Source organism: Hylobates moloch, unplaced genomic scaffold (genome assembly GCF_009828535.3).
Source record: "Hylobates moloch isolate HMO894 unplaced genomic scaffold, HMol_V3 SCAFFOLD_17, whole genome shotgun sequence".
NCBI lineage: Eukaryota > Metazoa > Chordata > Mammalia > Primates > Hylobatidae > Hylobates > Hylobates moloch.
In genome coordinates, this window is record NW_026652292.1 from 39,612,114 (window position 1) to 39,630,415 (window position 18,302).

The 18,302-nt window shown below is 37.5% G+C and overlaps 1 protein-coding gene across 1 annotated transcript in view; it reads right to left on the reverse strand.

Annotated features, from left to right (window-relative positions):
* Window positions 1-632: 632 nt before the first annotated feature.
* Window positions 633-18,302, reverse strand: part of TMEM267 (transmembrane protein 267) — a 32,114-nt gene continuing 14,444 nt past the window's right edge. The window contains exons 2-4 of the mRNA XM_032136120.2: window positions 10,606-10,991; window positions 3,186-3,522; window positions 633-739 (exon numbers count right to left, since the gene is read on the reverse strand). Of these exons, the coding sequence (XP_031992011.1) occupies window positions 3,187-3,522; window positions 10,606-10,917 (648 nt within the window). The 5' untranslated portion in view covers window positions 10,918-10,991 and the 3' untranslated portion in view covers window positions 633-739; window position 3,186. The remainder of the gene's footprint in view (window positions 740-3,185; window positions 3,523-10,605; window positions 10,992-18,302) is intronic.

The window sequence follows — 18,302 nt, forward strand, 5'->3', positions numbered from 1 at the left end:
GGAGCTCTTGTAAGGCAGGCCTGGTGGTGACAAAATCTCTCAGCATTTGTTTGTCTGTAAAGGATTTTATTTCTCCTTCACTTATGAAGCTTAGTTTGGTTGGATATGAAATTCTGGGTTGAAAATTCTTTAAGAATATTGAATATCGGCCCCCACTCTCTTCTGGCTTGTAGAGTTTCTGCCGAGAGATCAGCTGTTAGTCTGATGGGCTTTCCTTTATGGGTAACTCGACCTTTCTCTCTGGCTTCCCTTAACATTTTTTCCTTCATTTCAACTTTGGTGAATCTGACAGTTATGTGTCTTGGAGTTGCTCTTCTCAAGGAGTATCTTTGTGGCGTTCTCCACAACAGGGATTCTTAAGCCTGCCATTAAAGAAAGCTGGGCTTGGGGATGAGTAGAACACAGTACAGCGGCAGAAGTTGTCCAGAAGCCAGCATGAATAACACAACTCAAGAAAAGAGAGTGGTAGACTGGGAGGTCGGATCAGTGAAACAGCAAAGAAACAAACACTAGGTGAAGGAAGTTAGTCTAGAGGATGGAGAAAAATGCACACATGCAAATAAGGTTCAATCTAACTTTCAAACACAACGTTTTATTGACACAAATTCTTTCACTAGAAGCAAAAACAAAGTGCGGGCATGGGGAGGTGGTTTTCCAGACATTATAATCACAACTTTTGGGGTCCATTTAGATCAGGGGTCCCCAACTCCTGGCCTGTGGACAGGTCCTGGTCCATGGCCTGTTAGGAACTGGGCGAGAGAGCAGGAAGTGAGTGGTGAGTGAGCGAGCATTATCACCTGAGCTCTACCTCCTGTTAGATCAGCTCCAGCATTAGAGACCCATGGGAGCAGGAACCCTACTGTGAACTGCGCATGCAAGGGATCTAGGTTGAAAGCTCCTTATGAGGATCTAATGCCTGATGATCTAAAATGGAACTGTTTCATCCTGAAACCGTCCGCACCCCCACCCCGCCCCTGCCATCTGTGGAAAAATTGTCTTCCACCAAACTAGTCCCTCCAGTCTCTGGTGCCAAAAGGCTGGGGACTGCTGATTTAGAGGACAATGAAGATTTCTGATGGTAGAGGTAGGAACCACGATGAACCCACACATAAAATGTGCAGTATTGTTTAAGCAAGAAGTTATGTTCAAAAGTGAATTCCCATTCTAATAAAGGAAAGTTATGACAACCCAAAAGATGCCTAGGTAGCATTCTTATTTATTTATTTTTATGTTTTAAGACAGTCTCCCTCTGTCACCCAGGCTGCAGTGCAGTGGCCCCATCTCAGCTCACTACAACCTCTGTCTCCCAGGTTCAAGCCATTGTCTGCCTCAGCCTCCCGAGCTGAAACTACAGGTGCATACCAGCACGCCCAGTTAATTTTTGTATTTTTAGTAGAGACGGGGTTTCACCATGTTGGCCAGGCTGGTCTCGAACTCCTGACCTCAAGTGACCTGCCTGCCTCGGCCTCCCAAAGTGTTGGGATTACAGGCGTGAGCCACCGCGTCTGGTCGCTATGTAGCATTCTTAAATAAGGCCCTATATTTTTAATAATATTTATTTGTTTAATATGAAGAAAGAAAAAGTAGAATAGGTTTTGCAATTTAGTCAGGAATTGTTACACAAGATACAGACTTTATTTCCATGGATTTCTGAAGTCAGATGCTTAAAAAAAACTCTAATCAAATTTACCCCCACTATATAATATTTACCATTAAACCAGCCAAACTTATACAATAATTACTCTTGAAAAATAAGTAGACTGTAGTATCTAATCAATTGCAAAATATAATAGATTGCAACCAATTTGTTAACAACAAGAAAAAAAAACTCCCCTAAAGAGCTTGAACCTTCATAATAATTTACAGAATTCTGTTTAACTTGATATACAAGAAAATCTGCTGTGGATAAGGCATTGCTTTATGAACCCTCCATCTTTCCTCAGAGAATAAGGCACCGATCACTAGCATTATAAATCACAAAACTGTAAGAAAATTTGAAGACAGCAGGTGCCATATATGCCACAAAGAAAAGCAGGTACCTTTAGGGCACGGATTTTAATAAACTGTGCAAATATAAGATGTATAGCAACTAAATTTTCCTTCTCTAATAAAGAGGAATCATTTTAATAGAAGATCAACCTGAAAGAAAAAGGAAAAAGCAAATTTCCTAAAACTTTATTTTGAAAAAAATATATGCTGTCTTTCAGTATAAGGCAGAGTAAAATATTTTAGAATAGTATATAAAATAGTATATAAACAAAGTGATAGCAACTAAAACAATTTTAATGGTACGTTCAGGAATTTACATTTGAAATGACATTTCTGGTCTTTTTTTTTGCATGAATTCAAATGTTATGGTTATGATCCCAATATCAATATTTTGTTAATGTTACTTATTAACAAATATTACATTTAGTTATGTTTTTCAAAACAGTTAAAACTAACACATGAGATTCTAGGCTAGAGATACTAAAAAATACTACTTCAGTAAAGTGTTACTGTAGCCAACATGTTTTAACAATTATTTCCTAAATTAATTTCTGAAATAATAAGCTAGATCTAATGTTAGCTACTGGATATTATAATGATGTGTCACAAGTGTTCTGAAGGTTTTGCCAGTAATCATAACTCATAAAGCATTCTGCAAATTAAATTTCACTCAGGATCAACATATATGAAAATAAATACATGTTAGCATTAACTATACATTTGTATAGTTAAATGATTCATATCATTTATTTGGTGATTTCACTATTTCAATATCTCAAGAAAATTGGATCCAAATATAATGTTAACTCTTTACAAATTAGTTACCCTAAAATTTGAGCTGTTTTTCATTAGGAAATGGACTAAATTCCAGGTATATTTCCAGAAAATGAACTGGATGTTAATCTAAAAGAACTACTAGTAAAGCCAGATAAACAGAAAGAAACAATAAAAATATATCGTGGAATAAATGAAACTCTAATATTGCACTAGAGTTGTCATAGAAGAGAGAAGTAGAATAATAACAAGTATAATTTTTTAAAAAGTTGTACATGCTTCCTGAGCAAGAGGATTCCAGAATTATAATAACTAAATAATGTAAACACCTAACTGTATTTTTAAAAATTAACTTTAATGTTGGCTACTCTTAATTATCATCATCTGAGCCATTTGCTTCTCTAAGACTGCCGTGTGGTTACCTCAGACATCAATACGAACTCCATGTTTTGAAGACATCATTTGTCTGGTTCCTGTTAAATACATAACGAATGAACAGATGTGAGGTAAAGATGATGTGATTATTACATAAAGCCAGAATGGCAAAGGAGAAGTTTTTCCAAATGGGCATATCCACAAACCATGACGAATCCCATCTCGGATATGATGTGAAGTCCAGGATATAAATAACATCCAGGGAAGAAAGCACCATGAGTCTTTGAGCTTGAAAAGGTGCATAGTAAATTTCAGGGTCAGAACCACAATGGGTATCACAGTAGAACAATGAAGGAAAGGTCTTCGTGGAAGAGTCAAAGCAGCCTGAGGGAGCAAAGTAATAGCGAGTATCATTTCCTTTCTAGCAAAACAAAAGTTTATACATGCTTCTTAATCTTTTAAAATATTTTCCAGAGTCTATTGGACATGCAAAAGAAAGATGTTCTATGCCACTTCAGAATACATATACCAAAATTATATATATATATAAAAGAATATAAAAGTGTGAGCAGGATATCCTTTACATTAAAAATAAAATCAAGGTCTCAGGAATATGGTGATTAATTTTTTAAGTTTCCCATTATTTGCTTAGAAATTCACAATATGAACATAATTTATAATCTAAGTGTACAGTTTGTGTAATTTAGAGTTTTATATAATTACCCAGGGCCTCTAAGAGCACTGTAAAAAATATCTCACAACCAAATAAAATATTCTTTAGTCAAGGCAAAAGAGGGAAATATTTTTGTTAATATCCATTTTATATTAGCTATAAACACTTTTGGAATTTATTTACAACATTTAGAAAAATTATATTATTTTAAACACGTATTCTAAAATTGAGTTAAATAAACTTCAGTAAATTTCTTTTTTTTTTTTTTTTTTTTTAGTTGGAGTCTTGCTCAGTTGCCCAGGCTGGAGTGCAGTGGTGCAATCTCAGCTCACTGCAATCTCTGCCTTTCAGGTTAAAATTCTCCAGCCTCAGCCTTCTGAGTAGCTGGGATCATAGGCACCTGCTACCATGCCCGGCTAATTTTTGTATTTTTAGTAGAGACGGGGTTTCACCATGTTGGCCAGGCTGGTCTCGAACTCCTGAACTCAGGTGATCCACCCACCTTGGCCTCCCAAAATGCTGGGATTACAGATGTGAGCCATGATGCCCGGCAAACTTCAGTAAATTTCTAAACCACTACCAAAATGTATACTCAATATCTGAACCAATAAAAATGTCAGGCTTAATCCCTGAATGATTCATGAGTAGGGTTTTGTTCCCACCTGCTTTAAAGACTAATTTGCAGCGAGATAATCCCTAAACAAAAATAAAGCTGAGGATAGTTATGATTGTCTAAATCTGAATCTCCGCACATATCCTCTAAAAGTATTACAAAACATGAAGGTCAAATAAAACTACACAAAATCTCAAACCCTCAGCATAAACAGAAGCCAGAGAATGCCCATATTTGAAATTACCCATAAGTATTAAAATAAACACCAAATCAGTGGGTTCTCTCTCTCACACTTCCATCCAAGTCAGGAAAAACTATATTGAAGAGAGAAGAGGGGAAACCTAAGATTGATCTAAAATTACCACTAGGAAGTTCAGCTTAAGTGTGAAAATACTGAAGAGTGTCCTAGTAGGTCAGAGCACTAACTGCAGGGAAAGGACTTAAAAGTGGACCTTCAAGACTCTGAAAGGTATTGATTCTGGGGGAGATGATGGTAAGAAAGGGAGAGACACCCTTTGGAGACTGGATGGTGAAAAGGAAAAGAAGTAGTAAAAGGAAGAAATGTAGTTTCCTGTCCAAAAAACACAAACAAAAATCAGACAATGTTCCGACCACATGAAAAAAGTTACTTATTAAAGAGACTGTACCTTGTCCCACTGTCAAATCAGACCACCCTTGAACAAGGAATCCTATAAACCCTCTCCTCAAACGAGTATTCTTTACCTCTCACCTATGGTATGAACATCAAAGAGTTTATTTTACGCTCCTCTTTCCCTGCCTTCTCCTCCATATTTTGTTTTACTTCTATTTCATCAGAACATGTACCATTTCTGTATTATTATTCTACTTTTGTCTTCACCTTTGTTTTTAAATTCTATATCCACAATATGTTAAGTTCATCATCGGTCCTTTTACTAACACTGCCTTAACCAAGAATACGTTAGAATAAAGAATCATGTAATATCATGAAATAAAGTGATAAAATAGAACAAATCTATAAAAAGCTAGTATAGGAGGAAAATAAAAAACAGAATAAAAATATCAGGCCAAGTGGGGTGGCTCACACCTGTAATCCCAGCACTTTGGGAGGCTGAGGTGGGCTGATCACCTGAGGTCAGGAGTTCGAGACCAGCCTGACCAACATGAAGAAACCCCGTCTCTACTAAAAATACAAAATTAGCTGGGCATGATGGTGCATGCCTGTAATCCCAGCTAATTACGAGGCTGAGGTAGGAGAATCGCTTGAACCTGGGAGGTGGAGGTTGCGGTGAGCTGAGATCACACCATTGCACTCCAGCCTGGGCAATAAGAGTGAAACTCTGTCTAAAAAACAACCCCCACCCTCAAAAAAAAAAAAGAACCATCTCTTAAATCCTGTTCCTAGTAACAAATACAAAACAACAAATTTTTTTTAACTACATAAAACATAAGAAAATTATATCACAAGACTCCAAACTAAATTAAATCTCAAACAACCATATGGGGAATAAAAAATCTTGAATAAGAAATTCAAAAATGGAAAAAAATAGATTAAAAAAAGATGATAACTGATTAAACTCAGTATGAAAAAAACAAAAACAATCTAATGAATGACTATATTGCAATGTATCCAAGGGAGAATAGGTCAAATGAAAGTTTAATAAGGAACATTGAAAAAAATTAATACAAAAATTAGCTGGGTATGGTGGTGCACGCCTGTTATCCCAGCTACTCGGGAGGCTGAGGCATGAGAATCCCTTGAACATAGGAGGCAGAGGTTGCAGTGAGCTGAGATTGCACCACTGCACCCCAAACTGGGCAAGAGTAAGACTCTGTCTCAAGAAAGAAAAGAAAAGAAAAAATGCAGGAAACCAACGAAGAGAATAAAAATGATATGAGGAAAAAAGTAAAAACAGTCAGGTGGCAAATAGCTGAAATAGAATACAGGCAAAAAGAAACAACATATGTATAACTGAAGTCCCTAAAGAAGAAAAACAAAGAAATAGAATGGAACTAGTATTTAAAGCTATGATCCAAGAAAACCAAAAATAAAAACGCGAATCTATTCAAAGAGCCCATCTTAAAAAACGGACTCAATGATAAGCTTCGAGACAATTTAGTACAGCTATTACTGTAATAATGATAAAAGAACAGTTTTTAAGCCCTCCACGCAAAAGATAAAATAACTTCCAAAGGCAATAGTATTACACTGGCATCAGATTTCTCCCCCCAACAAAAGCACTTTTATGTACTATAGTAATAAAGGTTTAGTTTATAATCCGTATTAGTAAAATATAAATCATAGAACTGATTGGAAAGACTGGTGACACCTTTAATAGGAAGTACAACATTTTCAACAGGATGGGATTAAGGAGCCTATGGTAATCACTACTTGCAAGAAAGCAATAACCTGATGTTGAGTTATGCTCGGGATATGTTTACAGCCATACTGATTCTTCATACTCTTATTTGTGAATTAACATCTATTTATATTAATAGCTGCTAAAAAAGAAACTGGAAATTCTTGTTGTTGGCTGATTTCTAAAATGTCAATGTAGCGTTTTTTTTGTTGTTGTTGTTGTTTTTTTGACAGAGACTTGTGCTGTCTCAAAGCCCAGGCTGGAGTATAGTGGCACAATCTTAGCTCACTGTAACCTCACTGTAACTCCTGGGCTCAAGTGATCCTCTTGCCTCAGCCTCCTGATTAGGTGGAACTATAGGCATACACCACCATGCCTGGCTAGTTTTTTATTTTTTGTAGAGATGGAGTCTTGCTCTGTTGCCCAAGGTGGTCTTCAGCTCCTGGCCTCAAGTGATCCTCCCATCTCAGCCTCCCAGTGTTGGGGTTACAGGCATGAGCCACTGTGCCTGGCCTTTGATTTTTTTACTAATAGAAAAACAATGAATAAGGAAAGAAAATGGAATTATCATAGAAGTAAAAATAGATCACTGTCATGAATACTTATTCAGTTTTGATATTTATTACTGATAATCACATACCACCTTATGGTGGATGTAAAATATTTTAATACTTAATTCAAAAATAATGATTAATACTAGCACTATGCTGTACTTTATGTGCACTATCTCATTTGATCCTTATAACAACTCTATATGGTAGGTAGCATTTTACAGCAGAGGAAACTGAGGCAGTGAGGCTAGTTACTTCCCCCATACTGTGCAGTTAATCAGTGGCACAGCTGGGATTTGATCCTGTGTCTGTTTAACTCTATAGTTCATATTCTTAACAATAGTGCTTCTAAGTGAATTAAAGGATAAATATGTTATGCAGCCTAAATGCTTTTAAAAATTATAATAGAATAAATTCTAGATGAATACATTTATGAATCACATATTTTATAATGTTTCATAGCTTATCCCAATCTCTAACATTTATTTTATTAATTTTTTTGTTTTTGAGACAGAGTTTCACTCTTCTTGCCCAGGCTGGAGTGCAATGGCATGATCTTGGCTCATTGCAACCTTCACCTCCTGGGTTCAAGCAATTCTCTTGCCTCAACCTCCCAAGTAGCTGGGATTACAGGCGCCTGCCACTATGCCTGGCTAATTTTTTTTTTGTATTTTTAGTAGAGACGGGATTTCACCATGTTGGCCAGGATGGTCTCGATCTCCTGATCTCGCCTCAGCCTCCAAAATGCTGGGAGATTACAGGCGTAAGCCACCGCACCCGGCCCATTTACTGTTAATATTTACCAGGCCATGTCACTTATCATGCTTACTTAATCCTCACAACAACCCCACAAGGTAAGTAATGTTATAATCCACATATTACAGATGAAGAAATTAAAACTTAAAGAAGAAAAGGGAACTTAATTAAACTAAAGAGCTTCTGCACAGCAAAGGAAATAATCAATAGAGTAAACAGACAACCTACAGGATGGGAGAAAGTAGGGTTCATTTGAAAAAGGGCTCATATCCAGAATCTACAAGGAACTCAAACAACTCAACAAGAAAAAAACAAATAACCCTATCAAAAAGTGGGCAAAGGACATGAACAGACATTTTTCAAAAGAAGACACACAAGCAGCCAACAAACATGAAAAAATGCTCCATATCACTAATAATCAAAGAAATGCAAATTAAAACCACAATGAGATGCCATCACATACCATCAGAATGGCTATTATTAAAAAGTCAAAAACCAACAGATGTTGGCAAGGATGCAGAGAAAAAGAAACACTTATACGTTGTTGGTGGAAATATAAATTAGTATAACTTCTATGGAAAACAGTATGGAGATTTCTCAAAGAACTAAAAGTAGAACTACCTTTTGATCCAGCAATCGCACTACTGAGTATCTTCCAAAAGGAAAATAAGTTATTATATAAAATAAGTCATTGCCAGGCACAGTGGCTCATGCCTGTAATCCCAGCACTTTGGGAGGTTGCGGCGGGAGGATCACTTGAGCCTAAGAGTTTGAGACCAGACTGGGTAACATACGGAGACCCTGCCTCCATAAATAATTTTTTAAAAATTAGCCTGGCATGGTGGCATGTGACTATGGTCCCAGATACTCAGGAGGCTGAGGTGGGAGAATCACCTGAGCCCAAGAGGTTGATGCTGCAGTGAGCCGTGATCACACCACTGCACTCCAGCTTGGGCATCAGAGCAAGACCCAATCTCAAAAAAAAAAAAAAAAAGAAAAGAAATCATTATATAAAAAAGACACCTGCACTTGTATGATTATGCAGCACTATACACAATAGCAAAGTCATGGAATTAACCTAAGTGTCCATCAGTGGATGACTGGATAAAATGTGATATATAATCACACCATGGAACACTACTTGCCCATACAAAATAATAAAATCAGGTCTTGTACAGCAACATGGATGGAACTGGAGGCCATTATCCTTAGTGAAATGATGCAGAAACAGAATGTAAAAAACCACGTGTGTTCTCACTTGTAAGCGAGAGCTAAACAACGGGTACACATGGACATACAGAGTGGAATAACAGACATTGGAGACTCCAAGAGGTGGGAGAGTGAGAAGAGGTGAGAGATAAAATACTATTTGTACAGCATTACAGTGATGGGTACACTAAAAGCTCAGACTTTACTGCTATGCAATACATACACATTATACAACTGTGCTTGTGGCCCTAAATCCATAAAAATAAAAAAAAAACACTAAAAAAAAGAAAAGTACTAACACCAAACCACCAGGATTCAAACTCAAGTCTTCTCATTTCAATCTTAAACAAAATGTTATGCTAACTCTACTTATAGCACAAAAGTTTGTCTTTAATTAGCAATTACTGATTTTTTACTGATTAAGTTTCTAAATAAGTGAAACAATTTCTGAGAAATACCTGGTACTTGATGCATAATAGGAAAAAGTGAATATTTCTCATTCATTCCACAAATATTTCCTGAATATCTACTAGGTAAGCCAGGCATTGTTCTAGGCCAGGGGTGAATGAAACAGAAAGTCCTTGCTCTATGAGTTTAGATTTCTTTCCTGAAATGTTTATAGATCATAAACACATAAAACGTAGGCAAATCTTCTGACGTTTAGAAAATATTATCTGAACCAACATTTTAAGTTTAGTTCATTTGTGAACTATATAACTGAACTACTGAATGCCTCAGTGAAATTCCTCAATTTCTCCACAAGGGACTGTGTTCTAGCCATTCCAGTTGAAATACATGCCTTTCGCCCCAAAAGGGACTGGGAGAATTAATCTGTTCAAGTCATTCCTCAGGACTGGGAATCATCTTAAAGCTATTCAACTTTTATGGAGTACTTAGGAGCTGCATACTAACTGTAAAACACAAAGAATAAGGGGGAAATGTTAAGTGTGCTCCTGAAGAAACTACACTGATACAAAAAGAACTAGGACACCCTTGAGAATCACCCCTGTTAATTTAAACCGGTTTACTAATACATTCTTCAAGACCTGGCTAAACACATCCTCTGTAAGCCAGCACTGAACTCTTTAGGTACAGTTCGTGGGTCTTTGCTCTATGTGAATCCATAGCAGTTTGTGATGGCAAATAATTTGATTAGCAACATGTCTGTGTGCATCTTTAGGGAAGTACTAAGTGGTCAAAAAGGTTAAATGAATGTGCTTTCCTATTTTAAGACAAATCTTCTCTAGTTCTAAATGATGCTGTAAAGATCAGCAAAACAGTGCTAAGGAAATTAAAGATCAGAAAAATTAAGCCTATGCTTTTTACCTTTAAAGACATGGATCCAGCTAGAAAAAAGTGGTCTACATCAATAACAGAGGCTAAAAATCCAGCTAAAATGATTTCTCCGAAGTCAGTCTTCTTCTTGATTCCAGTGACTACCGCCCATGACCACATGCCAATTACACAATGTACTGCATTATCTGAGAGAGCACGAAGCCAGTCGTTTTGCTGAATTGTGGAAAACTGAAGAAGTCTGTCAGCTACGAGGCAAAATACCCCCAGACCAAGGCTGGAAATAAGAGATTCAGTGCTACAAGTCTGCAGTAAAGCATGGGTCTTTTCAGTCTCAGATGCCATGACAAACAATATGTTAGTATAGACTAAAAGCCATCAGGAATGAACAGTCTATTCTTGTTTACATTTCCAGCACCCTAAAGGAGAAAGTAGAGAAAAATATGAATGAAGATTATGGAGTACCACATAATATTTAAACAAAACAGTATCAGCAATAATTTCAAAAATATAAAACCAAGATGTAAAATACTGGCAACTTTTACATGTTATATATAATATGCCATAAAGCCCAAGGAGAATAGTTTTTTTTTTTTTTTTTTTTTTTTTTTTTTTTAGGAAAAACAGGGTACATAGTATGTATCAAGGAGAATTTCGGAAAGCCCACCAACTGCAATCTATTGCTTTAAGGTCATCAAATAGTTCTATCTCTCAGCTGTGTGTAGTACATGGTGGTGAATATCCACTGGGTTTGTGTACCCAACAACTACTTTCCATACTTCAGACAACAGTAATCCCTTCCTTTGGGAAAACTTTCTCACATTAAACTCCAGAGCTCGCCAATTAGAGTTTTCCATTTCCCTAATAATGGTGACTAATTTAGTAATGAAAGTGGCCCAGGCTGAGCCAATCAGATTCCTTTCCAAAATTTGTCTTAGTGGTAGAGAAAATTCCTCTTCTTGGAGGCCATGGGCTCCACTACATGAAATAGCCTAGGAAAATAAAATCCCAGAGAGACACAAAGGAGAAATGCTAATAGAATCATGACGACAGTGAGTACTTATGTCCAATGTCTAAAGGTTCTCAGAGCTACCCTAGATCTTGCAGCTCCCCCTCCACTTCAATGAGCTACCCCAGCATTTTCCCAATAAATCCCCTTTACATTTCTGTTGCCTTGAACCAAATAACCTTAACTGATATAAAAATGCAATCATAATTCTATGCTGAGTTCTCACGTGGCACAGAATATTGACATTATTTACCTAGCTAGAAAATATCTGTCTATCTAAAGTGTGACACATGAAGTTTTTTCTTCTACATTGTTTTGTTTTAATCCTGAGACTGAAGAATAACTGATTTATTGATAACAACTCAACTTCTATTCTGCAATAAAAACTATACATAGCTCATTATATATATTCTAAAACTGCAGAGGGCCTAGAAGAATAAAACAATTTTGAAAAAGAGAAACTAAGTTGGGGGACTACTTATACCATCTTATTTTAAGTTTCATTATAAAGCTACAGCAGGCTGGGCACAGTGGCTTACACCTGTAATCCCAACAGTTTAGGAGGCTGAGGCAGGAGGATCACTTGAGGACAGGAGCTCGAGACCAACCTGGGCAACATAGGGAGACACTGTCTCTACAAATAACAAAAATTAGCCAGGCATGGTGGTGCATGCCTGTAGTCCCAGCGACGTGAGAGGCTGAGGTGCGAGGATTGCTTAAGCCCCAGAGGTTGAGGCTGCAGTGGGCTGTAATCGTGCTACTGCATGCCATTCTGGGCAACACAGAGACCCTGTCTTAAAAAAAAAAAAAAAGCTACAGTAATCAAAACAGTGTAGTATTGGTATAATGACAGACATACAGACCAACAAAACAGAATACAGAGTGGGATCAGAAATGGAATCAAACATACCTAGTCAATTTTATTTATTTATTTATTTATTTTTTGAGATGGAGTCTCACTCTGTCACCCAGGCTGGAGTGCAGTGGTGTGATCTTGGCTTGCTGCAACCTCCGCCTCCTGGGTTCAAGCAATTCTCTTGCCTCAGCCTCTCAAGTAGCTGGGATTACAGGTGCCCGCCACCATGCCTGGCTAATTTTTTTGTTTGTATTTTTAGTAGAGATGGGTTTCACCATGTTGGCCAGGCTGGTTTCGAACTTCTGACCTCAAGTGATCCACCCACCTCAGCCTCCCAAAGAGCTGGGATTACAGGCGTGAGCCACCATGCCCAGCCAGTTTTTTTTTTTTTTTTTTTTTTGAGACAGAGTTTTACTGGAGTGTAGTGGCACAGTTATGGCTCACTGCACCCTTTACCTCCCAGGTTTAAGAGGTCCTCCTAACTCAGTCTCTTGAGTAGCTGGAGCCACAGATGTGTGTCACCATGGTTTTTTTTTTTTTCCAAAGAGACAAGGTCTCCCTATCTCTAGAGAGGCCTCGAACTCCTAGCTGGTCTCGAACTCCTGGCCTCAAGTGATCCTTGGCTTTCCAAAGTGCTGAGATTACAGGCATGAGCCACCATGCCCAGCCTGATCAATTAATTTTTGATAAAGGTGCAAAGATAAATCAATGGAGGAAGAATATCCTTTTCAACAAATTGTGTGAGAACAAATAGATATCCATATGCAAAAATCATAAACCTGAATCTATATCTTACTCCATATACAAAAATTATCTCAAAATGAATCACAAACCTAAATGTAAATAAAACATAAAAAGATAAAATTTCTGGAAAAAAAACATAAAGTATTTTTGTGTCTTTGGGTCACACAAAGAGTTATTAGATACAATACCAAAAGCTTGATCCATTAAAAAATTGGTAAGTTGAACTTTATCAAAATTAAAAGCTTCTGGTCTTTGAAAGACAATGTCAAGAGAAAGAAAAAACAATTTTTAAATCTTATATCTGATAAAGGACTTACATCCAGAATATATAAAGAACTCTCAAAACAGAGTAATAGGAAAACAAACCAATACAAAAATGGACAAAAGATGTGAAAATGGGTACTTTACCATAGATGATATTCAGATAGCCAATAAGTATAAGAAATATGTTCATCACCATTAATTATTAGGGAAATGCAAATTTTAAAAATGAGATATCACACACCTGTTAAGATGGCTAAAATTAAAGACTGACAATCCCAGATGTTGACAAAGACGTGGAGCAACCAGAACTCATACACTGCTGGTTGGAATAAAAAACAGTATGACTATTTTAGAAAAACAGTTTTCCAATTTCTTAGAAAGTTAAACGTACTCTTACCATATAACCCAGTCATTCCACTTCTAGGTATTTTCCCAAAAGCATATGTGTACACAAAGGCTTACACATGAATGTTCATAGCAGCTTTATCTGAATTTGTTCCAAGTTGGAAACAACTCAAATGCCCACAAACATGTGAATAAACAAAAGGTGGAATAAAAAGGAACAAACACGTGATACACATAAAAACATGAATGAATCTTGAAATGATTATAGTAAGTGAAAGAAGTCAAACAAACAAAAATTACACAGTTAAAACCCACAGAACTGTGCAACACAAAGGATGAACCCTAATGTAAAGTATGGACTTTAGTCAATAATAACATATCAATATTGGTTCCCTACTTGTATCAAATATACCACACTACTGCAAATGTTAATAATGGGGAAAATGTATGCAGGGCAAAGGGCATCTATAAGATGCTCAATATTGGCTCAATTTTTCTGTAAACCTAAAACTACTGTTTAGGCTTATGTATTAGTCTGTTCTTGCATAGAACTACCTGAAACTGGGTAATTTACAAAGAAAAGAAGCTTAATTGGCTTACAGTTCTGCAGGCTGTACAGGAAGCATGGCTGAGGAGGCCTCAGGAAATTTACAATCATGGCAGAAGGTAAAGAGGAAGGAGTCACGTCTTACATGGCCAGAGTAGAAGAGTAAAGTGGAAGGTGCTACACACTTTAAACAGCCAGATCTCGTGAGAACTCACTCACTATCATGAGAACACCTAGGGGGAAATCTGCCCCCATGAACCAGTCACCTCCCACCAGGCCCCTCCTCCAACACTGGGGATTACAATTTGACATGGGATTTGGGTGAGGACACAAATCCAAACCATATCAGTTTATAAAGTCTATTAACTAGAAAAACTTACAAAAACTTAAAAATAAAGTCAATTTATTTTTAAAAATTAAATAAATGAACCACCAACAAATATTATAAATGTAGGTAATAGATGTTCTGTAGTTCATTATATTTTTCTCTATGTTTAAAATTTTCATTTAGAAATGTTTTTATTAAATTTATTTATTTTGAGGACAGGGTCTCACTGTGCTGCCAAGACTGGAGTGCAGTGGCTTGATCTTGGCTCACTGTAACCTTGACCTCCTAGTCTCAGGTGATCCTCCCACCTCTCCTCCTGAGTAGCTTGGACTATAGGCATGAGCCATCATGCCTGGCTATATGTTTCCATTTCTATTTATTTAATTTAAAAAATTATTTCTTTCTTTATTTTTTGAGACAGGGTCTTGCAATCCCCAGTGTTGGAGGAGGGGCCTGGTGGGAGGTGACTGGTTCATGGGGGCAGATTTCCCCCTAGGTGTTCTCATGATAGTGAGTGAGTTCTCACGAGATCTGGCTGTTTAAAGTGTGTAGCACCTTCCACTTTACTCTTCTACTCTGTTGTCCAGGCTGGAGTACAGTGGTGTGAATATGGCTCACTGCAGGCTCTACGTCCTGGGCTCATGAGATCCCCCTGCCTCAGCCTCCTGAGTAGCTGGAATCACAGTCACAGGCCACCATGCCTGGCTAATTTTTAAATTTTTTTGTAGAGATGGGATTTCATCATGTTGCCCAGGCTGGTCTGCAACTCCTGGCCTCAAGCAATCTTCCCACCTCAGCCTCCCAAAGTGCTGGGATTACAGGCGTGAGCCACTGAACCTGGCCTAGAAATATGCTTTTAAAAAGAGTACATAGTATAATTCTACTTATTTAAAATTCTACAAAATACAAACTAATTTATAGTGACAGAAAGCAGATCCATGGTTTCCTGAAGACAGTAGAGGCAGGAATGATTAAAAAGGAGCATAAGGAAACTTTGGTAAGGGACGCATATGTTCATTATCTTGACTGTGGTGATAGTTCCATGGTTCACAGTTTCATACGTATGTCAAAACATATCAAACTGTATATTTTAAACATATACAGTTCATTACATGTCAATTATACTCCAACAAAGATGTTAAAAAGTTAGGAGGGTACACTTCATTGATTATAAAACAGCAGGCTTTTGTAAAAAAGGAGAAATATGAAAACAAGAAACTATGGAAATGAAAAGGTTGATTACCCAAATAAAAACTCAATGAAAAGTCTACTCTGCACTGAAGCAATGCACAGTGGCATGAATCTTTCAAACATCAAAATTAGTAAATGAGAACATTTGCAAAGAATTTTTCCAAAGCTTAAGGGGAAAATATAAGACAGAGAGTTGGGCATTGAAAAAAAATTTCCAAAAATAAAGAGAAAACCTTTAGAGTTTCTATGTCCAAAAAAAAATTATCTTCAAAAGAAAGAGAATGTGATTATCACCAACCCTAAATGTCAGAATATTGTGAGGTAACATTTACAGAACTCTGAGAGAAAAAGATCATAGACTGTAGCATTCTATGCATAGCTAAATTATGGCACCTATGTGGCAACTGTGAATTTTAAAAGTTTTCCCCTAGAAATTATACACCCATGTATGATTTTGGGGGGTAGGGGAAACTGAGCAGTAGAACTTCTCAATCTCTAGCAGGAAGGGAGACAAATAAAGAAAATTTGATCAATACAGCAAGACAGAAAATAAAAAAAAGAAAACCTTACTTCCCTCCAGCTCACCCCCACTCTGCAAAAAGCAATAGGGACCAAATAAAATACAAATACCACAACAAATGTGAATGTGTTAAATTTCTCTATAAAGAGACAAACATAATCAGATTGGGGCAAAAGAAAACATCACTAAATTATTGTTCAAAACAACACACCTCAAACAAAAAGTCTTAACAATATAGAAAATAAAGAGATGAGAAAATATGTCTAAGAAATACAAACAAAATTAAGTAGAATGGTAATATTAACTGCAAACACAGAATTCAAGGTAAAAATGATTAATTAGCACTGAAAAGGATAAAATATTCACATCACAGTAAAGTTCTATGGGGTAAGAGGATGCTTACATGTCAAACAACATAGCAGTAAAAAATTAAGTGGTCAGTAAAAGGCATAATCTGAATAATATAATTTATAAATTTTATTTTATACTCAGGTGTACAACTTCATATGCTGTGAAGCAGTGGTCCCAATCCTTTTTGGTACCAGGGACTGGTTTTGTGGAAGACAATCTTTCCATGGACTGGGGAGGGGGATGGTTTGGGGATGATTCAAGTGCATTACATTTATTGTGTACTTTATTTCTATTATTATTACATTGTAATATATAATTAAATAATTACACAACTCAACATAATGTAGAATCAGTGGGAGCCCTTAGCTTGTTTTCCTTCATCTGGAGAGTTCCATCTTAGGATGGTGGGAGACAGTGACAGATCATCAGTAATTAGATTCTCATAAGAAGCACGCGACCTAGATCCCTCGCATGTGCAGTTCACAATAGGGTTCGCTCTCCAATGAGAAGCTAATGCTGCCACTGATCTGAAAGGAGGTGGAGCTCAGGCAGTAATGTGAGTGAGGGAGAGTGGCTGTAAACACAGACGAAGCTTCACTTGCTAGCCTGCCATTCACCTCCTGCTTTGTGGCCTGGATCCTAATGGGCCACGAACCTGTACTGGTCCATGGCCTGGGGGTGGGGACTCCTGCTATAAGCAGTACACATTCTTTTCAAATGTTCATAGAAACCCCATAAAAGTTAACCACATATTTGAATTAGGGAGGCAGAGCAAAATAGCAGAATAGAAGGCTCCACCAATCATCCCCAAACACAAGTCAACAACTATCTACACAGAAAAAAAAAACACCTTCATAAGAACCAAAAATCAAGTGAGACTCATAGTACCTGGTTTTAACTTCACACCACTGAAAGAGGCACAGAAGAGATAAAAAAACAAACACAAAAAAGCAAAAACAGTCCTGAATTACGAATGCCACCCTTCCCCTACACCCTAGAAGTGGCAGAGTGGGGGCAGAGAGCATCTCTGGGCACTGAGGGAGGGAGAACACAGCAGTTTTGAGGCACTGAACTCAGTGCTGTCCTGTTAGAGCAGAAAGGAAAACCAGACTAAACTCAGTTGATGTCCAGCCATGGATGGAGCATTTAAATTAGCCCAAGCCAGAGGGAAAATGCCCATTCCATTGGTCCAAATTTGAGTTTCTGCAAACCTCACCACTGAGGGCTACAGTGCCCTCTGTCTCCAGGTAAACTTGAAAGGCAGTGTAGGCCTTAAGGACTACTACTCACCCTTAGGTGAGTCCTAGAGCTGAACTAGGCCCAGAGACAGTCGACTGGGTGGGCACATGACATACTGAGACCTCAGCTGGGGCAGCCAAAGGCGTCCTGGCATCACCCTCACCTAACCCCATGCTGCAAATCTTGAGGCTCCAAAAGAGACCCCTTCTTTTTGCTTGAGGAGAATAACAGCTCAACCACAGCAAGACAGGACACTGGTCAGAGTCATGAGGCCCGCATTCCAGGCCCTAGTTCCCAGATATCATTTCTAGACATACTCAGGGCCAGAAGGGAAAC